This window comes from Palaemon carinicauda, chromosome 45 (assembly GCF_036898095.1).
Source record: "Palaemon carinicauda isolate YSFRI2023 chromosome 45, ASM3689809v2, whole genome shotgun sequence".
NCBI classification, from domain to species: Eukaryota; Metazoa; Arthropoda; class Malacostraca; order Decapoda; family Palaemonidae; genus Palaemon; species Palaemon carinicauda.
The window spans coordinates 30,561,882-30,588,655 of record NC_090769.1 but is presented as its reverse complement, the minus strand read 5'-3'; the positions used below and the strand labels follow the sequence as shown (position 1 = coordinate 30,588,655).

The 26,774-nt window shown below is 40.3% G+C and overlaps 1 protein-coding gene across 1 annotated transcript in view; it reads right to left on the bottom strand.

Annotated features, from left to right (window-relative positions):
- The window catches only part of LOC137634965 (organic cation/carnitine transporter 2-like), a 31,565-nt gene extending 5,506 nt beyond the window's left edge, over positions 1-26,059 (bottom strand). Inside the window, exons 1-8 of the mRNA XM_068367532.1 lie at positions 25,882-26,059; positions 13,654-13,880; positions 13,133-13,271; positions 12,190-12,370; positions 11,579-11,682; positions 11,315-11,469; positions 9,348-9,516; positions 8,093-8,240 (exon numbers count right to left, since the gene is read on the bottom strand). Coding sequence (XP_068223633.1) covers positions 8,093-8,240; positions 9,348-9,516; positions 11,315-11,469; positions 11,579-11,682; positions 12,190-12,370; positions 13,133-13,271; positions 13,654-13,870 — 1,113 coding nt within the window. The 5' untranslated portion in view covers positions 13,871-13,880; positions 25,882-26,059. The remainder of the gene's footprint in view (positions 1-8,092; positions 8,241-9,347; positions 9,517-11,314; positions 11,470-11,578; positions 11,683-12,189; positions 12,371-13,132; positions 13,272-13,653; positions 13,881-25,881) is intronic.
- Positions 26,060-26,774: the final 715 nt, after the last annotated feature.

Sequence of the window (26,774 nt, the reverse complement as noted above, 5' to 3'; positions counted from 1 at the left end):
CACCCCCGACAAGGTGGAACCCAGACCTTGCAAACTGGGCAAGATTCGATAAAGCTATGACAGAATGGGCTCATGAATATATCAAGAACCCTCACAATGACATCTCCAACCTATCACTTGACTTCAACAAACAACTAGATTCCGCTGCCAGTATATACATGCCTCAGGAAAAGTATCAAGGAAATGAATGCAAGAATCAATTGAGCCAGAAGGCTCTTCAGAAGACACAGAACTGATGAATTTCATGACCTACTCGTTGAAATCACCAAACATTCCTTACAGGTAACACTGGAAGTGAAAATAGATAAATGGTACTCGTGGTGCCACGAAATCAACTTAAATACATCTCTAGCAAAGATATGGGGCTGGTTCAACAAGATCTCTGGGAAATACAGCACACCCAGAGTCACCCACCCTGACCCATTAACAGAAGCAAAGAGGATTGCAAATAACTTTGCTGACCGAGCTAAAATCTTCCTCTGCAAACCATAAACAGGCAGAAAACACTGCTCCCAATCAGGAATAACACACTGTACCTAGAGCCGACTTAATCACATACAGTATGCTAAGGAACATGGGAAGCGCGCAAAGTTGGTGTAATTGCACTTAATCAACAAAACACACACTGAAAGAATCTGCCCAATAACATGGAATCAAGAAGACACAAAACCTATCCCAAAACCCAAAGAACCAGACACCTACTGACTGACCCATAGCTTTAATTAGCTGCACTGAGAAAGTAGCTGAACGAATGGTACTCAACAGACTTCAATGGAAAATAGGCCCACTACACATCCCCGCCTGTATGCCTACAGGAAAGGCATAGGCACTCAAGAATGTATAACAGATGTTCTCACAACAATCAACGACAAAAAAAGCCTTTGTCATCTTTCTTGACATGGAGAAAACATTTGAGCTAGCTAGCTCCCCAGCCATCCTCTTCACACTTGTTGAAAAAAGTGAAAGGAGATCTACTGGCCTGGACTCGGAACTACATGCAGAACCGAGAAGCCAGTCACCTTTCAAGGAAAGGCCTCCGAATTCATCTCCCTAGGAAATGAAACGCCACATGGGGGCATACTAAGCCCCCACCTGTTCAGTCTACTTATGGAGAATCTAGCCACTCTAGACCTCCCAAACGGAGTGGAAATCTTCATATATGCAGATGACATGTATCATCTGCCCACAAAGCACACACATGAAAAACCACCCAAAAGGCACTGGACATAATCCAGGCTAAATGCAAAGACCTTGGCCTGAAGATCAACACCAACAAGACCAAAGCCATGGCCATCAAACTCTCACAAAACCCTCAGAATTTCACTTTCTTGGGTGAACCCATAGAATGGGCGAGTCAATTTATGTATCTAAGAGTAATCAGCAAAATTCTATCACCGGCCAACGAAGTAACCCACCTCGGAGAGAAAACAAAAATTCGTTTCTCATCTATGAAATGAATGACCTCCCTCAAACAAGGAGTATCAAACAGCCTCCTAAGACTGTTTTACATTCAAGCAATTCGATCTCACATCGACTATGGAGCACCTACACTCACCTCACTCAGTGAACCTCAAATAGGATCCTTAAAAGTGTGGTACAAAACAATGCAGACAAGATTCTGCTTGTTAAGAGCCGATACTAACCTAATTTCCCTTTCAGCCAGGATTGGCATCAGAAACTGCAGTATCATTTTCAAGTGAATCAAAGCAAACAGAGACTGCCCTCTGAATAATAGACTTAAAAGACTTCTCCCTCTGGCGGAGGAGATCGACCCACCAAATTCACACGCAAAGAGACTGCTGGACACACTTATAAGAACGCAAATGCAAAATGAAGCCTACAAGACAAAGGGGGCAACAAAAGCATGATGGCTACATCACTCCTGTCCCGTGGTCTCTGGACCCCATCCAGTAGAACTTCACCATCCTTCCAGCAGCAAGCAAAGCTCTCTGCACGCCAGAGCAACTCGCAGAAGCAGCTAAAATGCAATTAGCAACACCTCAGCTCACAACATCTACTATACTGATGGGTCACTTGACAGTGATATTCCTGCGGCAGCAGTTGCAGTCGTTTCTCCATCAGGCTACAGAGAAAATTGGAGGCTTTCAAACCATGCCTACACGCTACAAACCGAGCTAGTGGCAATCCCCAAAGCCCTAAAACACTCACCCAGAGTACATGAAGGAAACACAACAATCCATACAGATTTGAGGGGAAGCCATTTTGGCTCTCAGCAACAAAGAACCCACTGAAAATGTCTACCTTATCACAACAATACATTATTTAGCCTTAGCTCACCAAAGCAACAACAGGCAAATAACCCTTAATTGGGTCCCAAGTCACACTGGAACCACTGGCAATGACGAGGCCGATCACCTAGCCAAATCTGCCCTAATGTGCCAAACAATAAGTATCACACTTCAACCTTCACTGAAAACCATCAAGAATCGAATGGCAGCCTTTTGCAATATGCAAAAGACTAGCCTTCCTTGATGGATCCAGATCAGCAAAATGGTACATCGAAGCAACAAATCTAATACCATATCCATTTGCATGAGAAATACCTCATCAGGTTGCAGTTATTATTTGCAGACTGTGACTGGGACATCTGTGCAACTGGCAAATCATCATGGACAATGACGAGAACCCAGCAGCATAACAGACTTGAAAGACCGTGCAGCAACTGTCAGCAAGTAACCAACGAACCTCTGCAACACTACCTATTGCACTGTCAAGAAATAAGCCTACTTAGGATTTCACCCCTAATAATCCTGTAACTGCGACAGCAATTGCAAAACACTTTATTGCCAATGCTGATACATTCTCAGCCTTTCTCTGCAGCTACCCTTCCCCTCCCAAGATAACGTAGTACGAGTACTAGTTGGAAACCTAAACAACCCCTTAACCTATTTTTAGCTCTCCTTCCACTTGCAATCTCTCTCCTATCTTTCTAAGTTCAGGAATCCCTCTCAACCAAACAGCAAATCAGAAAGCACAGACGTCTCAATGGCAACAATGATGTAAAATCTTATTTTTATTTTTGTTCTAGTATTTTCAGGTACAGGAATGTTTATTCCACCCTTTCTCTACTACTCACATTTGCTAACCTAATTCTCTGTCTCAGCTCTCTCCCACTCAGCTGAAACTTCATACTATTGCTCATTCTAATAACTTAAGCTTAAGCTACTGAGGAAGTTTTTACTTCTCATATACCAATATCTCTAACTGAACCTTTCCCAACTCCTTCCCGAGCTCTTCTACTCATCGGGACTTACTGCTGTACCTGTTTCTCTCCAATGGGCTCTCTTGCGGAGGATGCCTCCTCCCCTCCGTCGCCTTCTTCCTTTTCCAAAAAGAAGCAGGGGCGCCTCTGAAATAAGCAAAGAAATAATTGCTTATTATCATCCTTAACCCACAGCCTATCCTAAACTACCAAAAATTAAAAGTTGCAGATCATCCCACAACCTAAATCACCTACTACCTAACAACCCAACCAAACACCTACAGGCTGCAAGTGTGCAAGAGCCCAAGCCCGGCGGTAAGGGCCAGGCAATATCCAAAGAAAATAAATAAATAAACTGAACTTGCTTTCACCTCGCCTCTCTGTTAGCACCTAACAACCACCTCTTACATTGGTGACCTCCAGAGTGATCAGCTCCGCACCGACTTTTTTTGTTACACCGCCGCCCATCCCTTGTTACGAAGCCGACCATCGATCCAGACTCTGCCACCCATGCTGCATTGTTGAAACTGCCGCCCTTCGCCAACAAAAAAGAGTTTGCTTGGTTTCAGCACCTCAAATTTCAGTTTCGCACCAAGGGTATGACTCACTCAAGCAGCAGCCGTTTGGGAAACCAAAGGTTTTGCTCGACCTCAGGGAAATGACCAGTATTGCTTTCTTGCAACATGCCGCAAATGGCTCTATCCGGAAGTAAGCCTACTTGATGCCCTTTAGGTACGATGCCTACCTAAACCTGTATGCGCTGCCATCCCCGACGTCTATACCTTACCCATGAAGGCAGCAATGTTGCCATCTTCAAGACCTCCATCAATGCCTCCACTACTGACGAAGAGCACAACTACTCAACACTGACCGAAGTAGACGTGATTGTGGTGAGACACAGAAGCCTGTCCCAATGACATGAAGTGACATGAAGAAGCGGCGACAAAACCAACCCCCACCCACACATACCTTCCCTCTCTCACGCCCCAATTAACGACCTTTCCAACCACTTACTGACAGCCCATCAGCCCCAGTTATACTACAACCACTTCAGATTCGGTCTGCTGCGGAGACATGTGCAGACGGTGGTCAGTGGCTAAAAAAAAGTAGGCCATCGCTTGAGGAGCTGGCGTCCCTTGTCACAAAACTTTTCTTTTACAGGATACAGGTATGGGTGTGTGGTTTTTGATAGATACTGGTGCTTGCCATTCCCTTCTACAAAAGGCACTCTTCAGGACACGATGTAGTCATTCTAAGCCTGCTGATGTGTACCTGGTAGCTGCCAACGAATCTGATATCCCCAACCACAGGTATGAGACACACACTATCATTTGGGAACACTAAATACCATTGAAAATTCACCGTTGCCGACATAACATTGCAAATACTCGGGGCAGATTTTCTACCCCATATCCATCTTCTGGTTGATGGGTGCCATCGACGATTGGTCAATGCAGACTCGTACTCATCGACATCTTCAACCTGCCCCCTTTGACCCTGGATTCCACATCAGGGCACCCATGGAGGCCTATGAACACCTCCTCACGTTGTACCCAAAAGTCTTCCATGATGACCTTTGCCAAACGCCCACGGTTACTGCCAAGCACAGTATTTATCACTATATCAAAACACCAAGGCCCCACTGTTTGCCAGATTCAGACACCTGGCCACGGATCGTTTGGCAGACACTAAAAAAATGTTCACCTAAATGGAAGAAATTGGCTTTTGCCAAAAGGCCTCAAGCCCATGGTCGTCACCCTTACATATCGTCCTGAAGAATTATGGCTTCCTGCATTCTTGTGGGGATTACAGGTGTTTGAATATGCAGACAGAAACGGATCCCTAAACCCTCCCCAACATCACTGACGTTACCTCACAGAGCAAAAGCGTTCTCCACTCGACCAATAGAAAGGGTATTATTAGGTGCCCATGATCAGAAGACATCCCCAAGACAGCAATAACCCCCTCCTTTGGTACTTACACATTCATTAACGCCTTTTTTTTTTTTTTTTTTTTTTTTTTTTTCTTTGCCTTAGCAATACTAGAGCTACTTTTCAACTCTTCATGGATAGCATCTTAGGGGAACTTCCTTTCTGCGTGTGTTACTTGGACAACACACTTGTGTTCTCTTCCTCCAAAGAGGAACACCTCCATCACCCACGTATTATTCTTGACTGCCTACAACAAAACGGCCTTGTATTTCGGTATGGCAAGTGTACCTTCTGGTGCCAATGAAATATCGTTCTTAGGGCACTGCATCACTCCTGACGGCATCCATCTCGTCCCTGAAAAGGTAGCAGCCGTTCAGAACTTCCCAACGTCCTTAGACCGTCAAAGCACTGCTAGATTCTTGGACATGATAAAACTATTATCGCCAGTTCATGCCAGCTATCGCCGCCACTCTCAAGGGCAATTCATTATCCACCAGGCTCTTCTTTTTCTATCTATATTTAAAGACTACCAAAATCAATAAAGCTTTCCACTTATGCACCATGGTTATCAAATGACTCTTGATAAATATCCAGTAAAGCAAAGACATCTTGTTAGTCACTTACTTAGCTTTAAAGGCAATTTTTTGGTCCTGTTACACACCAATAAAAAACCATGCCCTGCATGACCTAAAAGATTTATTTCTCGTACAAGCTACATTTTCAAGTGTTTATAATATCTTCCAGTATAATCTGCGTTAATGATTAAATCCAAGTTACCGTAGCCTTTCGTGAACAATTACTATTTACAATAATTATTGTCTTAGTTATTCTTCTTTCACTATTTCAATCTAGAAATGGCATGGCACGTTAATGATAGACCCCCTTCAAATAACATTTTCTTTCTAGAAAATCGTTATTTAGAGGAAATGTGAATTAAAGCTGTAACTATAGTATATTTCTTTTATGGTTTGTCAGTGATCAAATTATTATTAGTAGTATTCTATGAGAGAGAGAGAGAGAGAGAGAGAGAGAGAGAGAGAGAGAGAGAGAGAGAGAGAGAGAGAGAGAGAGAGAGAGAGAGAGAGGTTTATATTATATTTCACGAAAATATATTGTTTTCCATCGTTATTTCATAAATTTTATAGCATAATTAGAAATATAAAGCCTAGATAATATAAAAAGCATATAGAAAATAAGAAATTTTCATATAGGGAAGGTATTCTGGAATCATAAGCATTGGTTGCCTACAAAATATTACATAGTGCAAAGTTTGCGTTCTACTATAGTAGTCTCTGTATTGTATCTGCTACCTCCACTGAAATTTATACTATTTCGACCGATATTTGTACTTTGCTGCCTTTGTATCATCTACGCAAGCATTTTCATACTTTCTTCGTACTATCTACATGCTCTTCTCCATCGCCGGAGAGAGTACGGAGGCTGTGGATAAAGCACGGATAGAGGCGGATGCAGTTCGGAGAGAGTGCATATACAAGACAGAGTTTTCTTATCTGAACGGATTGATTAATCTGCTAGTGCACAGAATCACTTTTAAAATTCACCGGCGGATCATACCGGATGTAAGCGACATACACAAAGCTGGTATTAACACACACGTTAATAATATGGATTCCTCGCGTAGCAGTGGATGCTCTATCCACAGCTATCAGCGATATCCATACGTAGGTGTAATAGGGGATTTAGGTATCTTCGCATATTCTGTTAACTTACACCTTATAAAGTTGCAAGTTTTGGGAATAAATTTGTACCATACTATAGATTAAGGCAATCATTAATTTTAACTAACCCTTTCATCTTATTTTACAAAAGCTATGTCTAAATTGAATCATCAGTAAAACCTCCAAGTTTATTTAATCAAATTCTTTGTTATTTTATAAACTCACTTAGGATTTATGCCTCATAGAAATTCAAATCGATTTTTTAAAAAATGTAACCGAAATTATGTATTTCGACAAATCAATGGAATCACAAAAAGAACTGAAGTTTTTACATACAATTATGTTTTAAACTATTCAATCCCATAAACATACGTCAATAACTCTGATCCCGTCTTAAAGTTAGACCCAAAAGTAAGTTTTAGAATAGCTTAACCCATACAGTACTGCTCCTCCTTAAGCTCTTGCGTTATTGTCTTTACTTTTTACTTTATTCATCACTCTCAGTTGGGGTGTACTATCCCATGCTAGGTGTAGCGCCTGACCACTGGAGTGATATCGATAATGACAAAGCTGATATATTTACTAATCTCTGAACTTTACCGTTTGATGGTTGATGAACTGTATAATTGCATTTTTCTGTTCACTTGGCACAGGAATATTGGGGATCCAATTCCCTAGGATAGGATTTGGATATATGTTGCAGGGAGATCTTCCCTGAATCCTCTCCAACAAATGTTTTACCAATAATTTTGAATGCGGATATTTTGGCAAATAAACTTTTTACAAAATTCCAAGGTTCACAATCTCTGGTGAAATTAGAATACAAAATACAAAAAAATGCAATGCTCGCTCAAACTGCACTAGATACGGTACAATAATTACTTAGCAGGTTGACAACTGACAGATATAAAAACTAATGGTATAAGCCAATATTCAGCCGTTAAAGTGGCATTTTAGTATTCTAATAGTTTATTTTTATGTTCCATTTGACTGCAATAAATTATTTTTGATGTCCATTATTATGTCAACCGTGAAAAAGGATTTAATGTAAATGTCGCCAGAATTCCTAATAAACATGAAATGGAATATCGTAAGAAATACCCTAATATCAGTGTACAGGAAAATACAATTGAAAAAAAAGATACATACACAAATATAAAACCTACATATACACACACACACATTCTGAACTACAACGTTTCATTAAGCTTTAAGTCTCTTTTCAATGGTTGTCTGAATAAGAAAGACTCGGTTCTTACCGGAGGGGCCATCTTCTCCATAGATCTAACGACAGCCTCTGAGGGTGGGAAAGCACGCCCGTTAATTTTAGCAGCCTTGGAAAAAATCGTTGCAGCCTCTTCGTATCGACCTTGGGCTATCAGCCATCGTGGTGACTCGACTATGATCCTGCGTGAAAGCGATAGATTAGATTTGGATGTAATTGACAAAATGACAATGTGGGACGCACTGTCTGGCCCTGAATTCCTGGAACTGGAAGGCTTCTCAACATTTGAATTGCACATTGAAGAAAATGTTAAAAGAAGAAAGATGGAAAAAAGGAAGCGGAACATGGGTAAAGTATAAAGCTAAAAGGGGCCAAATATACGTCGCAAACCTCTTAACATCAGAATGAATTTATGGATTGTGGTTTTATAATACGGTACTAGGACCTGGGACGCCATTCATTGGCCAAGTATATCTAGATAGGTGAGGTTGGACAGCAAGATGGTGAAGTGAAGCAAGTGCAGTTAGCGACCGAAGAAACTCCCCCAAGTAATACCTATATTGCACTGTATGAGGTGCACTGATGACAAAATCTCGTTTTAGTTGGAACCAGTAAGTTGTCCAGAACCCTGTTAAGACGGTAAAGGGAGAGTCAAGATTCGAAAAGTGAGATGAAGGGTAATGTTCTAGATGTTACGCTCCAGTTGCCCGATGATAGAAAAAAAAAGCATTAACAGAGCTAGAGTATCAGGTAAAAAAATGGGGAGCAGTTAATGAGCGAATGACGACACAAAGACCGTTTAGTAATGCTTAAAGTTTACAGTGTGATATGTAGGTTTATGAGCAATTGTTTTCCTTATTATACAGACTGTTTATACGTCTATGCGTCTATGAACGCTATGGTTGCAACACCAGATCTATCTTCATCAACAAACGTATCAGCTCATATCTATTCTGATTCTTATAGATTAATACAAAAATGAATAAAAAGGGAAATTTTAAATTTACAAAATTCCAGATGTGCCTATAAATTATAAAAACTTTAATTCATAAATCTACCAAAGGCTACATGCTAAAATGACAACAAAAACTATAAATTGTTTTGGTAGACCGACTTTATGTATTCTAAAAACTCGCTAAATATCACATTCAACTATGTTACAGAAATAAAGTGATATCCATGGCTTGATTTGAAAAAAAAGGCACATGATGCTTAATTGAATGGAATGCCTTTTCCTTTGCATAACAAACACATCAATTGTTAATTCTCAACTTTGCATCAAATCTCACCAGTAATATGCGATGAAAAGAAGCATAGGAGCTGAAAAGGCCACCTGCATATATCTCCATGGCCTGACGAGGTAGGCTATGCTCGGAACTAACAAAAACCCGAAGGACCAAGGTATGCCACCGACGCATCCTACTGCGGATCTTTGACTGGGTGAACTTAATTCCATGGCTGAAATGTAAGGAATCAAAAGTAATTGATCATGAAGATTTTGGATTAATTAATTTTAGCGCCGGGGGCAGGAAGGACCTTCAGCACCCACGTGCAGCTGGGAAACAATGCTGCCGTTGCGCTACCGTGTACATGTAAGTTGAAATATGTTGGGCAGCAAGACGGGAGATTGAGGGCGTGAATGAAGCTGTAGTAATAGGATAAAAAGGGATTGTAGACAGGCCGTTAAGGGACGCAGTAATTGTCCCCCCAACAAAGAAAATATCGTTAGAGAGATTAAAATATTTCCCCATTGATTTAAGATACCATTAATTCTAATAGTAATAGACAGGACATTATGATCAAGGCTCTTATTGTTGATTAATAGTTCAACAAGACGACAGAGTTAACATCCTCAAATCTCACACTAATCATTTTAGATCTTATCTTGCAAATTACAATTCTGAAATTAGCTAACATTTCTTTCAAAGATTTTCTTTTGAGCAAAACTTGATGTTCTTTGCAGACTGAGAATAGGATAACTACATAAGATAGATTGATAAACAAGTTTTATTCTGCGTTCTAAGATTACGTTATTTGAAGAGTATTCACCAAATCCTCATGGGTAAAACCAAGGTCCTTAAAACATATGTGACAAATCGGATGTCATATACTACTTCAATATAGCTGTCACTCCAGTATGAATACTACAATTAACCAGTTAGTTTGATCTGTAGTAATTATTTTTTATCAGATACATAATTCTACATGAGAAATTTCCGAGACAATAATGGAAAAATACTGCAAGTAATAGGTATATATTATTTGGCTGTAATACTGAAAGCCCTGGCTATTATATCTAGGGTTTAATGTTGTTTGGTGCCAGTAAAAGAGACGATCAAGCTAATTTCCTTTAGTAAACCAGTCTTATATAACTTGTGGACTGAGAAGTGTATTTCTGGCTAAAATTATTATTAGAATAATAATTCTAAAAAGCCACTAAAGGGTTAGTTATGCTAAGAAAACAAAAGCAATGTTTCGTAAGGAAGTCGATTGCTACACTGATAATATTGCAGCAAATCAGCATAAACTTGTATACAAAATTGCTTATGATATTCACCATGGAATTCACAAAATATCTGTATACACAGTATCTGTATGTTGAAGTGATTGTTTATATATACATATATATATATATATATATATATATATATATATATATATATATATATATATATATATATATGTGTGTGTGTGTGTGTGTGTGTGTGTGTGTGTGTGTGTGTGTGTTCAAAAACAATAGGAATACATAACAATGCATGAAAATTATTAGGCCATTCAGCGAACAGTTTGGCGACAAAATGCCTAAAGATATAAAACAAAGTAGGGTACTCTCTGATTCCACCTGAAGTTGCTTGAGATATCTTGTATTTTTATCAATTAGTTATTCATTATCATTATTCGCTCCATAAAATAAAAGGCAAAGAGAACCAATTTCGCTTATTTAGTGACGGCTTTTCTCTCCTTGTCCCTTTTTTAAATTCTACATCTGGTTATTGTTTCTCTAAATTTTAAGGTCTAATCGTTCTTAGAATGTATAGGTTTTGTAGATAAAATTTAAATCCATATTTATCACTTATCTAATCATTTACCTTTTACATTAGATTTTATGTGTATTATATTTTTTCCTACCAGAATTTATTCGTGCCAGCTCTATAGGAACCGACCTTGACTCGCTGGGCTGGCAAATCTCTTCCTAATAATAATTTTGGTTTGAGGACTTGCTACAAATTAAGAAAATAAGAATTGCAGTACTTACTGTATACGAAGCATCCAGTGTAGTACCCGATACCGAAGAAAGCAACTGCAATCCTAAAGAGAATGTAAACGGAATACACAGGTGAAATGGCTGCTCCCAATCCAGAGAGAAAACTCAAGGCTGAGCAGATCAGGATGACGGGCCGACGGCCAAACCTTCAATTGAAATAAGGGGAATGAGTTTTAGTAGAATGGAAGTAAGGACGAGAATATTTCAATCAACTGAGTTGTTATTTCAATCCACAGAAAAAGATTTGATAGTCACTTTGCCATGAAATAAGGAAATGTCATATCTCCCAGAAGGATCCCAAATTGAGCTACAGACTGCGTTGTTGAGTATAAGGCTCGGCTTTCACATACCAGATCCCACTGCCAGATAGTAAAATGAGAAGTCACTGTATAATTGGATAATTAAAATAAAAATAGCATTTGGTGATTGGTCTCTATCTATCAAAATAAATATCCTTAAGATTAAGAAAAAACATTACCCTTCTGTATACCACTGAGAGACAAAACAAAAAGATAAACTTGCTTTTTTTTTATTTTATTGTATCGGACATAAAAAAATATTTATGTCTAGTTCCCATTTAGTATAGAAAAGCATTGTGCATCGATTTCTTAATTTGTAATAATAATGAGAATGGGCACTTCAATGTTTAATGCATCAATACTACAAAACAATTACAAAATTGCTCGAATATTGATCTAAAGTCTGAAATTAACAAACAAAGGAATTAATTACAGTGAGTTGGGGGGAAAACATTTGTACATAACTTATTAATAGTAGAAGAAAAAGCTTTCATAACAAATAATGACCTGTAAGGTATCAATTAAATCAAACATGAGTTCCTCACCATACAATCAAAGTCAGCTCACCTCAGCGACGAGCGTCAGGCTGTAATGGCTGACGTTGAAGTCTCTTGACTGACAGTAAATTGGGCTTCCGTCCCCTATGGCCATTGAATCACGGTTTTCCATGGCAGCCTCGTAGCCCAGTTCTACTGCTCGTGTGTAGTTGTAGTTGAAGAATTTGCAGTTCTTCTCGTCTGTGTCATTGCTACATAACGAAAATAACATTGTAAAATTCTACGTATTCAAATAAGAATTTGTTGAAAGAAATTTTAACGACTATATACTATGATCTATTACATAAATACCTCTGAAAATGGTGAAAAAAATCCTTATGCAGTCCTTGACAAATGGAATCAAGCTGAAAAGAATTAAAAGAAAGAGAGGCAAGAAGTAAATTCTATGTATAATCAGAGTAGGATTAAACTAACATGTTCTGAACTAAACAATCAAAAGATTTACGTATACCAGAGAGACAAGATTAGAAATTCTTATTTGTGTGTTAACTCTAACGCTGCGCGAAATAAGGGATCCTCGAGTTCAGTTCAGTGGGCGTACCACAAATAAGACCAGTCGAAAAAGAACTCCAAACCAAGATTAATGCTTCAATAAGGGTAGATATGGCCTTGGTACTACTTCAGTACTAGTAATGAAGGAAAGACATAATGATATGGAATCAGATACCTTGCTTGTCAATCAATCAGGAATAACATTTGATATTCAAGATGTGGACAAAAGAAGAGATCTACTGTAATTACATTTGTGGTGACCAAAATCAAAGTTTTGATGAGAAAATATTCAAAAAATACTGTTGGTCTTAGATGTTCCTTAAATTAATTTCTCAAGATTAGCTTGAAAAAAACTGCAATGACATGGAATTAAGAAAAATATTTTTGAGAGAGAAATTATGGATGATTAATTTAGATAGAAGATGAAGAAGGCAAATCATAGGTAAGAGAAGGCCACCGACCTGTTTATAGGAATGGCGAAATCTCTGATCTGTTGGTCGGTCCAGTTGGCTTCTGTCAAAGTATCAATGTGGCACCAGTGTTCTGGTGTACTTCCCAGGAACTGGTAGGTGACAGTTTGAAACGGAAGTATGGCAAGAGCTGAAAGAGATTTGAATATGTTAATTTCGAGAAAATTGAGTAAATGTGTGAGTGAGTAATTCCTCAATGATAATTCAAGTTTAACATATATAAATTGTAGTAATCCTTATTTATTGCATTATAAACTAGTCTAGTTTTATTATGTTTTGTAAATATTTATCTAAAGTGAATGATGAATTATAAAACATAGGGAAAACCGATATTAAAGTAAATATGTTTATATTATTAATAAGTATTTGCAAAAATGAACTTGTAAACTGTATATTTTCTTAATAAAAGTAACAAAAAAAAAATCGATTAGTAAAATAAGATCAGTAGAGATTAGGCTACAAGTAAAAATTAATATTTGTTTTTAAAAGAACTAAATTCGAGGAATATTTACCCATACAGCCAAATGCTAATGTCGTTATGTTCCATCGTCCGTTAGGATTAATTATTTCTAACAAATCTTCGAATTCCGAGACCTCAGCCAAACAGCCTTGTTCATCTATTCTGAAAGACTCCGATGTTCCATGTTTCCCTTTGTAGGCAAGATCTGTACAAGCAATCTTTGCGTCTATCTTTACATTAGTATTCTCTGCAGAACTTTCGTCTTCCATAGTATACGCTCTGTAAATTATAGAAATACATCATTTAAAACTTATTTTTTCTTCCCAATAGAGTTATTAGCGATCGGTAACAGCTTTTAGGCCTCTGCACACGACAGTTAAATGCACGGCGGGCACTGGGATCAATGACTTCATTTTTTATAGTGTTACCCGATCAGATTCAGTTACAGTGAATGAATGAAACCCGATCATATTCAGTTACAGTGCATGAATGAAATAGGTCTGTCTGGAACACAGGATAACATGATTCGCGTGATACATTTTATTGGAGAAGTGTGATTCTCTCTCTCTCTCTCTCTCTCTCTCTCTCTCTCTCTCTCTCTCTCTCTCTCTCTCTCTTATATATATATATATATATATATATATATATATATATATATATATATATATATGTATATATATATATAATATATATATATATACATATACACGATTATATATTCTGGTCATGCCCAATGACATTGCCAGAGATATAACTTCTGTCTCTCTCATTCCTCGGGGGAGAGGCAGAGATGCCTGAGGCTATGTGAATGTATAGGCAAAATTAGGGCCAGAGTTCACAAGTAACCCACGTTAACTCAACACTCTTCTTTAATGTAGATTGGCATGACTCATATGAGATCTTGAAAACGGAAAACAAGACTGTTTTTCTAAAGGACCACTTTGAAATGATTGACCACCAGAATAATAGGCTTCAAAATCTATTGTAGCGAAACATGGTGATGCAACAGCGTCAGAGTAGAGAAAAGAAGTTCTTTGAGAAACCAGCGAGAGGAAAAATGATCGGGGTAAAATGGGTGATGTGAATAAAATCCTAGATAATTCCCTCATTATGAAAATAAACTTTAAAATACCGAAGATGACAAAGAAAGCCATTGAAGGGATCCTCTTCATAGCCTACCAATACCTCTCAAATCAATATTTGAACAAGATATATTTGTGAATTTGCCATTTTGCTATAAATGTTATTTTCATGAGCATCTGTATAAGCAATATTCTAAAGGTGAGACTTCAAACTATGATTTTAATGTTCTTTATATGACCATACTGTATATCCAAGGAATGTACAGAAAATGTAAAAAAAAACAATATATCAACTCCAATCAACAACATGCAAGTTTAGCAGTGAAATGTCCAGTAAGAAAGGATCTAATTAAAAAGAAAATACAAGAGATAAAGGCAAATAGAGAAGCAACATCTACTACAAACAATGGTAAAAGTTACATCAAAGTAACAGCTACCAATACAGGGAATGGTCAGACTAATGCAACTATCCCTCTAAACAACATGTAATGAGGCACAAGAATTGCAACAATAACAAATATAACAATAAAACTATGACTGCATCAAGGAAGATTCTACCTGTTAATAATAAACAGTAGATAACAATTTACCACCAATGCATTACCCAGAAAAAAAAGGTAGAAAGCACCATGAAGAGGAATAAAAGACAAAAGAATCATTATTACAGAGCAAGTGAATTTCAAGCATTTCAGAACATACAGCAGGATATGCCGGTTTTCACACAAGAGGAAGAGAGCATATAATAGGTAATTTGATATGTTAATAGTGACCAACGCTGGTACCTCACGCAGCGCATTCATGTACAGTTTGCCAGAACAGAAGAACAATAAAATTATGTTTATTTGCGAGGGAAACAAGCCATGGCGGAGAAAAGACCATTTGAGGGACGTTATATGAATTACGCCCTTAATTATAACTTCACACAATCAGAGAGATAAAGGAGAGAGTGAAGGAACCATAAAACATGTGTCATCAACAGCCCTAGCTATCCATGAATTGGAGTAGCTCAGATGGAGAAAAGGAGGAGGAGACAGGTGAGCGCTGGGATGACACTGGACAAATCAGGAACTGGGTGGGTGGACCATCTCTGCCAATCCAGAAGGCAGATTGCATTATGGAAATATGTGCCTGTGGATCGCCACCTTAACAAGGAAGAAAAACACATTAGGTGTGGCATGTACGTCTCTTGTCCCTTCACTGACTTCACATGTTGTCTCATATGTCTCCTTTCTCGTCGATGCAGCTTTCGCAGTGTCAATAATCTTTCTCATATTTTCAATAGAGAATTTCAAATCACTGATGCTCACGTTTTCTGCTATTTTTTTGCAGTGATGGAGCCTTTGTTTCTATTTCTATAGTCCACACTCGACATTCCACATGGACTCTTTCTTCTGTGTACAAATCTATCAAATACCGGGTTGCTTCACTTGTCCACTAATCCTTAAAAATCTGTACAAATACGATTTAAAGCCCGATAGTGTCCAATTGACACAGGCATCCATAGAGGGCACAATGTTGACTTGTAATATCGTTTTTCTGCTAATTGGGTCCCTAGTCAGGAGGCAATCCACTGGCTCAACAGCAGGTACGGGCATTTTCCTCGTTTATGATGTAATCTTCATTGGGGTGTCACCCAAACAGAAATTTAGTTACAATGTTGGCCTGTCGTGAATTTTCCTCTCGTGTATCCAGTGGGGCCTTTAAGAACTTGAATATCTTTCCATGAATAATGAATACATTTAGCTGGGATATGTTTGGATGTTTTCTTCTTTGCCAGTTAACTTATAATTCAAGTTCTGCTTTCTCGATAGCAAGATTAGGCAAAATGATGTATGTGTATTTTTCTTAAAAATGACCAAAGGTGGGAGTTGTTACTGAGGAGATTATAGGGGAAATCTGGATCGAAATAAGACAGATTTCATTAGTAGAATGCTTTAGAAACAAAGCAGTTGAAAAAATACTGTATTTTTCCTTAAAAGAAAGTGACTGTCAAACACAAAAATAATTGTCCTTGCTTCTGTTCAATCTGAAACTGCTGATTCTACAAGATCCCCTATGAAGAATTTCTAGATTCATTCTCTCTCAACAAGTCCAAGAAAAACACTACAATATATGGCTGAAGTTTCATCGTGAGTTAAGAGAACGTGTGAGTAATCGAACAATAACTCATAATATCAACACACAACACAATAGTTTCTGCCGTATCCATCACTTGACTGCTAACTCTGAGATGAACACTCCATGCAGAAAATTTTCTCAATATTTGTTGTTTTATACACCTACGCAAATGGTACATCAGTAGGACTTAGAACACTCCTACATATATTTTGGAATCACAATCACACCCAACCCCCTCCTCTCCATGTTTTGCACACACTGTATTTCCTAAATACTAAGGCCCATTCTTTCAAATTCATATTTCAACCCATCTACGCAACCCTTTTGTGCGAGGTGGTTGTTAGGTGCTAATGGAGAGGTGAGGTGAATGTAAGTGAAGTTTATTCAACAACACAATGAGCTTATATATAGATAGTTGAGAACAAGAGTGACACAGAATTCATACAGAAGAACATCAATGTGCCTGGCCATTCTACGTACATACCTATTTGGCCCAGATTTTGTGAGAATTCCTTACTCTGGCCTTCGGCATCTTAAACGACCGGTCCTCGCCGTCTTTGTACAAGGTTTATCACTGAGTCCGAACCTCCATTCTGAGGTTTATGGCGAAAGCAATTCTTATACATAAAATCTTTCATTCATATCAACACTATTAAGGTAATTATCATAATTACTGTAAGACAAAACTCCACTCCAGTTTGGTATGAGAGGTATAAAACTCTGCGTGTGATTTAGGTAAGATAAGTGTGTATTGACTGAAAACTTCTAAATGTGACAGATTAAGATGCAACATAAGAGGAATGAAATTCAGACGTGTCCCTATCCACAAGTTGTGTACTGTTTTTTCTCTGACTAAACAACTCAAAATCACCACTTTCCAATGAGCATATTAACGAGATATTGAGAACACATACCCTGAGGTATGATTCTATTAATAGTAAGTGATTTATAAATCTCTACATTTGCGGTGGAAATTATCCACTGTGGATTTATGTTGACAATGTCTTTTTCAAAATTCTTCATAAAACTAAAATCACTGGTATTTTATGCATCCGACTTTCCCAAATACATTGAAAATTCACAATCATAAGATGACGAGCTTTGCAGCCCTTACTTCCAGCAATAAAGGGAAAACGAGGTGCTAATCGAGTTGCTAATGCTTTACCTTTTTCGGTCCAAAGAGATTTTATGTCATCTAAGTGATATTGTTTATCTTCTGTTGTTACTGGAATCCTTATCAAAAAATAAGATACATGTCCTAAGCGCTCGATTGTTACTGTAAACATACATGTCTCGCATCTTCTTCAAGAATCTAACTGTAATTTTATATGTGTATATTCATGTTGGCAACATACGTACGGAAAGCATCTACGTTATATATTGGGAACCGTTCGCGCTTTTTGAAAACATTGTACGACATATGTGGATCTTGTCCAAAGACCAAATAATGTGTGTCCTCAGTACTATCACTGCACGCAGTGTTTAATGTAAATTCTGCGGTGATTAGCATATCCGAGCAACTGCTTGGGTTACCCATCAGTAGGAATTTCAAAATATTTACCAGCACTCTGTTCTTGAATTCCACTAAAATTACGATTAATTATCTTAAAAGGGATTTTTTTTAGGTTATGAAAATCGTTCACAGGAAGAACAACTACAGAAGGCTCATAATAGCTGAAGCTGTTAATCATCGCCCTACAAAGGCCTATTTTGGACATTCAAAAAGATTCTAATTACACTCTCCTTTCAAGCAGAAAACGGATTTGCAATTAAGTGGGAAATATTGGAGCGGTAAGCCCCTCAATATCATAATTCATAATATTATGCTCTATACAAGAGCATTTTGGAATCGTTTAGCGAACCTGACACCGAGAAAAATAAGCCATTTATGTATTTAAAAATTATCTTAAATTTTCGTATTGATATTTCAAAAATTCTACAATTTTCATTTCTCAATTTTATTGAATGTTTTCCGAATTTCTAAATATTTTTGCATCAAACCTTTACCACCATAACCTTTATATTAAAAGTGTAGTTCTAAAACTCAATGTAGTCCTGAAGAAGGGTCGCGAAGTGATCCGAAATACGTGTCGACACCAAAGAATGAAAGGAAAAAAAGGTAAATGTATTTCTGCTGTTATCCTGAAAACTTTCTGCAGGACGGTTTGTCAGAGAAAGGCTGCTTTTGGTTTCTGAACATGCCCAAGTACCATATATATATATATATATATATATATATATATATATATATATATATATATATATATATATATATATATATATATGTATGTATATATATACATATATACATACATACATATATATATATATATATATATATATATATATATATATATATATATATATATATATATATATATTTAATTTGGTAAATACATGATACTTTAAGTACTAGCGAAACTGAAATTCGCTATGAGAAATGGACAAGTGCTGGCTAGTTTGGCATTTTTCTCAATATGTTTAATAAGGGCTGGGGTATAATAACTTACATATCGGTCGATTAAAATGAGAAGTCTATCTCTCACTCTAAGTCCATTGATTACATCTGAGAGACTGATAGTGAGTTACCGCGCATGCGTTGCTTGCATTCGCTTTGGTCAGCTTTTCTGTTTTTTGTATGACGTAATCATTACCTGACTTTTTTCAACCAATTAGGAGCTTCTAAATATTTATGCCCAAGTTCCCGGATGGTCTTTTACAACAGCCATTTTTTCCTAACCCTTCCCTTCAGTTCAAGTTAAAAAACCATCACATAAAGACGTCTCCAAGAGGGAACTTAAGGGAAGTACAATCTATTTTGAAATTTGTGTAATTTCATCTATGTCGGCAATTGATTATGATGGAAATGCTCTCCCTTCAGTGTAAAGCTATTGTTACTCATGTGAAATTAAGAAAATAATCGCGAAATAATGCCTCAAAGGTCAGATTCAGACTTATTTTTTCGGGAAGACCAGCACATTTTCTACGGAAAAGCTTCTGTAAAGATTACCAAGACAAAAAAAAAACAAAAAGACTGTCAATCATAAGGTAAGGAATTATTTGTGATATACTTTTCATAATGTAGGGATTTATTTGTGATTTACTTTATCATAATGTAAGGATTTATTTGTGATTTACTTTATCATAATGTAAGGATTTATTTGTGATTTACTTTATCATAATGTAAGGATTTATTTGTGATATACTTTTCATAATGTAAGGATTTATTTGTGATTTACTTTTTCACAATGTAAGGAATTATTTGTGATACTTTTCATAATGTAAGGATTTATTTGTGATTTACTTTTTCACAATGTAAGGAATTATTTGTGATATACTTTTTCATAATGTAAGGGATTATTTGTGATTTATTTTTTTATAATGTAAGGAATTATTTGTGATATATTTTCTCATAAGGTGAGGAATTATTTGTGATTTACATTTTCATAATGTAAGGAATTATTTGTGATTTACTTTATCATAAGGTAAGGATTTATTTGTGATTTAGTTTGTGACCTAGCGGTTGTGACCTGGGAAGGTGTGTAACCTGGGAGGGGGGTACGGGCGGTTGGCCCCCCAGCTAGTGATTGTGACCTGGGAAGGTTTGTAACCTGGGTCTGGGGGGTTGGCCCCCAGCTAGGGGTTGTGACCTGGGATGGGGGGTCCTGGGGGTTGGCCCCCGACTAGGGGTTATGACCTGGGAAGGTTTGTAACCTGGGATGGGGGGTCCGGGGGGTTGGCTCCCAGCTAGCGGTTGTGACCTGGGAAGGTTTGTAACCTGGGATGGGGAGTCCGGGAAGTTGGCCCCCGGCTAGGGGTTGTGACCTGGGAAGGTTTGTAACCTGGGATGGGGGGTCCGGGAGGTTGGCCCCTGGCTAGCAGTTGTGACCTGGGAAGGTTTGTAACCTGGGATGGGGGGTCGTATGGGTTGGCCCCCGGCTAGCAGTTGTGACCTGGGAAGGTTTGTAACCTGGGATGGGGAGTCCGGGGTGTTGGGCCCTTGCTAGGGGCTGTGACCTGGGAAGGTTTATAACCTGGGATGGAGGAGTCCGGGGGGTTGGCCCCCGGCTAGCGTTTGTGACCTGGGAAGGTTTGTAACCTGGGATGGGGGGTCCGGGGGGTTAGGCCCTGGCTAGCGGTTGTGACCTGGGAAGGTTTGTAACCTGGGATGGGGGGTCCGGGAGGTTGGCCCCCGGCTAGGGGTTGTGACCTGGGAAGGTTTGTAACCTGGGATGGGGGGTCCGGGAGGTTGGCCCCCGGCTAGCAGTCGTGACCTGGGAAGGTTTGTAACCTGGGATGGGGAGTCCGGGGTGTTGGGCCCTTGCTAGGGGCTGTGACCTGGGAAGGTTTATAACCTGGGATGGGGGAGTCCGGGGGGTTGGCCCCCGGCTAGCGTTTGTGACCTGGGAAGGTTTGTAACCTGGGATAGGGGGTCCGGGGGGTTAGGCCCTGGCTAGCGGTTGTGACCTGGGAAGGTTTGTAACCTGGGATGGAGGGTCCGGGGGGTTGGCCCCAAGCTAGCGGTTGTGACCTGGGAAGGTTTTTAACCTGGGATGGGGGGTCCGGGGGGTTGGCCCCCGGCTAGCGTTTGTGACCTGGGAAGGTTTGTAACCTGGGATGGAGGGTCTGGGGGGTTGGCCCCAAGCTAGCGGTTGTGACCTGGGAAGGTTTTTAACCTAGGATGGGGGGTCCGGGGGGTTGGCCCCCGGCTAGGGGCTGTGACCCGGGGGGTTAGGCCCTGGCTAGCGGTTGTGACCTGGGAAGGTTTGTAACCTGGGATGGAGGGTCCGGGGGGTTGGCCCCAAGCTAGCGTTTGTGACCTGGGAAGGTTTTTAACCTGGGATGGGGGGTCCGGGGGGTTGGCCCCCGGCTAGGGGCTGTGACCTGAGAAGGTTTGTAACCTGGGATGGGGGGTCCGGGGGGTTGCCCCCCGGCTAGCGGTTGTGACCTGGGAAGGTTTGTAACCTGGGATGGGGGGTCTGGGGGGTTGGCCCCTGGCTAGGGGCTGTTACCTAGGAAGGTTTGTAACCTGGGATGGGGGGTCCGGGGGTTGGCCCCGGCTAGGGGTTGTGACCTGGGAAGGCTTGTAACCTGGGATGGGGGGTCCGGGGAGTTGGCCCCTGGCTAGCAGTTGTGACCTGGGAAGGTTTGTAACCTGGGATGGGGGGTCCGGGGGGTTGGCCCCGGCTAGCGGTTGTGACCTGGGAAGGTTTGTAACCTGGGATGGGGGGTCCGGGGGGGGTTGGCCCCCGGCTAGGGGCTGTGACCTGGGAAGGTTTGTAACCTGGGATGGGGGGTCTGGGGGGTTGGCCCCTGGCTAGGGGCTGTGACCTAGGAAAGTTTGTAATCTGGGATGGGGGGTCCGGGGGGTTGGCCCCCGGCTAGCGGTTGTGACCTGGGAAGATTTGTAACCTGGGATGGGGGGTCTGGGGGGTTGGCCCCTGGCTAGGGGCTGTGACCTAGGAAGGTTTGTAACCTGGGATGGGGGGTCCGGGGGTTGGCCCCCGGCTAGGGGTTGTGACCTGGGAAGGCTTGTAACCTGGGATGGGGGGTCCGGGGAGTTGGCCCCTGGCTAGCAGTTGTGACCTGGGAAGGTTTGTAACCTGGGATGGGGGGTCCGGGGTGTTGGCCCCGGCTAGCGGTTGTGACCTGGGAAGGTTTGTAACCTGGGATGGGGGGTCCGGGGGGTTGGCCCCCGGCTAGGGGCTGTGACCTGAGAAGGTCTGTAACCTGGGATGGGGGGTCCGGGGGGTTGGCCCCCGGCTAGCGGTTGTGACCTAGGAAGGTTTGTAACCTGGGATGGGGGGTCCGGGGGGGTTGGCCCCCGGCTAGCGGTTGTGACCTGGGAAGGTTTGTAACCTGGGATGGGGGGTCTGGGGGGTTGGCCCCTGGCTAGGGGCTGTGACCTAGGAAGGTTTGTAACCTGGGATGGGGGGTCCGGGGGTTGGCCCCTGGCTAGCAGTTGTGACCTGGGAAGGTTTGTAACCTGGGATGGGGGGTCCGGGGTGTTGGCCCCCGCCTAGCGGTTGTGACCTGGGAAGGTTTGTAACCTGGGATGGGGGATCCGGGGGGTTGGCCCCTGGCTAGGGGCTGTGACCTAGGAAGGTTTGTAACCTGGGATGGGGGGTCCGGGGGGTTGGCCCCCGGCTAGCGGTTGTGACCTGGGAAGGTTTGTAACCTGGGATGGGGGTTCTGGGGGGTTGGCCCCTGGCTAGGGGCTGTGACCTAGGAAGGTTTGTAACCTGGGATGGGGGGTCCGGCGGTTGGCCCCTGGCTAGCAGTTGTGACCTGGGAAGGTTTGTAACCTGGGATGGGGGGTCCGGGGTGTTGGCCCCCGGCTAGCGGTTGTGACCTGGGAAGGTTTGTAACCTGGGATGGGGGGTCTGGGGGGTTGGCCCCTGGCTAGGGGTTGTGACCTGGGAAGGCTTGTAACCTGGGATGGAGGGTCCAGGGGGTTGGCCCCTGGCTAGCAGTTGTGACCTGGGAAGGTTTGTAACCTGGGATGGGGGGTCCGGGGTGTTGGCCCCCGGCTAGCGGTTGTGACCTGGGAAGGTTTGTAACCTGGGATGGGGGGTCCGGGGGGTTGGCCCCAAGCTAGCGGTTGTGATCTGGGAAGGTTTGTAACCTGGGTCTGGGGGGTTGGCCCCCGACTAGGGGTTGTGACCTGGGAAGGTTTGTAACCTGGGATGGGGGGTCCGGGGGGTTGGCTCCCAGCTAGCGGTTGTGACCTGGGAAGGTTTGTAACCTGGGATGGGGAGTCCGGGGGGTTGGCCCCGGCTAGCGGTTGTGACCTGGGAAGGTTTGTAACCTGGGATGGTGGGTCCGGGAGGTTGGCCCCCAGCTAGGGGTTGTGACCTGGGAAGGTTTGTAACCTGGGATGGGGGCTCCGGTGGGTTGGCCCCCGGCTAGGGGCTGTGACCTGGGAAGGGGGCAAGTCTCCCCACTAGGTGTTGTGACCTGGGAAGAGGGCAAGCCCACTGGCTAGGGGTTGTGACCTGGGAAGGGAACATGGCCCCCGGCTAGGGGTTGTGACCTGGGAACTACTAGGTTAGGTTAGGTGGGTTGGTTAGGTTTTGTACCCTTTTACAATATCGAAAGTGTTAAATAATCACGTTTCAGCCACTTACATGAACCATATATTTTTCCAATTGGTTTTCTTGTGCTTATTTTGCTTATTTCTCTAGCCAAATACATGAACCATATATTTGGCTAGAGATGAAAGTATTATATATTTACCTTTAATTTTGGGTTAGGATTATAAATCTGACAGATAAGAGCAACGGGAAACAAATAATTCATCACTGTTCAAAAGTCACCATCAAATCATCAGTCATCATGACATACCATACTACTGTATATACAAAACCGTGTTTAATCTTATCTTTAATAAAAATAACATCTTTATTATGCATTTGTATTAAAATACCATAAAAGAAAAAGTCTTAGAATATTTCATTCTACGTGTTACGAGATAAGAGAAACACGAATATATTGTGCTAAAACACTATATTTACTCGTTGTAAAATAACGTACGATACACACTATTTACTAAGATTAGTTACCTTACACCACCAAGTCTCGGAGACCCGAGAAAACGGAATGTAAATTAAGTTACTTTATCACAAACCAAATAATACACTGAGGGGCCTAATTTTTAAAACAAGGAAAGTGAATAAGATGGAATACAATATAGTAAATAAAAAAGGTTCATCTGAAAATCAAAAGTAAAAGACGGTTGGTCAATAAGAACTGGCCTGGTCAGGTGAATCGGCGACCAAAACAATCGGCCATATCACAAAAAAAAAAAAAAAAAAAAAAACCTGACCACGCATAAAATTTATCTGGCCGGATAGACCAGGTTCAATAGACGAAATAGAGAGCCACACTTACCTTCAAAGGAACTTCTGTCAATATAAGATAACTGAAATTCAAATGATACAACGAAGATGGCGTGTCACACAACACAGCAGACTTACAGTGCCGCCAGAGACAAACACCCCCCTTCCCCCCCAGCTAAGCTTCTGTGTTTTTGTGAATATTTACACCCACTGGAATCATTCGATTTTCAATTAAATTAAAGGAAAATTGATGACCTAACCAAAACAATATATATCTTTAGTCTAGCTTTATTTATTTTGCACACGGAATACAAATGTTGAGGTGTTTATATAAATTTATTTTCATGGGTAACTTCAACTCGACGTAATGAATTGTTAGAATTGACTTAGACCTAGTTTGAATATATCACATGATTTTCTAATCATTTTACGATGTATAAAATCATATCTAAACATTCTATGGTTGAAAATAGAAGCGATACAGCGATTTGAAAAAAAATATATTTTCTACCGGTCGCTATTTTCACACAAAATTTACGAACTTTCTTGGCCACATTGGAAAAATCTATAAGGCCTTTTTTTATGCAAAATGTATTTAAGAACATAATACAACAATTTTCAAATTAGTATCTATTATGCTTCCATGACAAATATTTTTGAGAGGGCCCACATACCTCACACTTTATTATTGATAGACATGTATGGTAATATGATTGTTCTGTAGTAAAATATAACCAATTGGAAAATAAGTAACCAAACTGAACGTTATAGTTCTAATATTATGGTCACAATAGTGATTTCAGAAGAAAAAAAAATCTGTTTCTTACTGGTAGCAAGGAGCTGAGTCTTGGGAACGAACGACTATATCCGCGGTCGCCAACGAGTTGTTTTCGCGAAAGTTGGTTTTCGCTTCGCAAAATTTATATACATCAACAATCTTAAATATAGAGACAAAATCAGTAAAAAGAGACTTGTGTGAAACAGGACTTTTGAGAGGACAAAATACACAGGCCATGTTTAAAACCATTTATAACAATATAATTATTTTCTAAAGGAATGAAGGGAAATTAGCACCTTATAGGATGTTCCTGTGCATGTGGTATTGCTATGTACACTTTAGGGAGAAATTATGATTCAAACTACTGTACATTCCAGTACTTTTTCTCTGTATATGGTAGTAAGTTTCCACACACAATTGAGAATTGTCACCAATGCGCACAGACAAACAACAAACAAACAAACCTGTTCCTTCAAATCAATGTCAGTTGCCAATTAGTCATCCTACGGTTTCTGTAGTTGTAGTCTTGAGTGATGACAACATTCTTGACAATTATTTATTCTGTTGAGCAAACTATCACAAAGAATACAGCAAAGAAAAATGTATAAAATGAGCGCTTACAGCTGCCGGCCTCTCACGACTGACGACCTATTGTTATTATGGTGAGATTGAGCTACCTCGTCCGACGGACGGAGTTGTCGGTTTGCCAAATTTATATTGCGGTGGATTCTACCGCTGTAGGAATTATTATAGAAATTAAAGTTTCTTTTCTCTCGTATGTTTTATTGTTTCGTACGCTCAAGATTTTTTTTTTTTTTTTACCTTCGCGATATGTATAAAATAGCGCATAGATTGGCCTAAAGCTTTGATAGATTATCCTCCAAATCAGCAATATCCATTCAAATAGTATACTCACACACACACACACACACACACACACACACACACACATATATATATATATATATATATATATATATATATATATATATATATATATATATATATATATATATTGCTTCAAAATTCGTAATAATCTAACGCAACACCGGAAGCAGTTATGACTCCTATTTTTATCGTTTAATCATTTGTATACTTATTCATGTTACTGAAATTCTATCCTGTAAGTCTCAGATAAAATCTTTGATAAAATCACCGCATATTGTGACCAAAATATGAAAAAAAAAAACACACATAAACAAGCATTTAAAAACAGCGTTGACATAGTTTACCAACCACTCTCACCGAATGACCTTCAGAGAGCAGTTGACAGATTTAATGGGTTTTAGTTTTCGTACTTTATTGTCAGTATCGAAATTCAATGAATCATCAGACATCTTGCTAGCTATCAAACTAT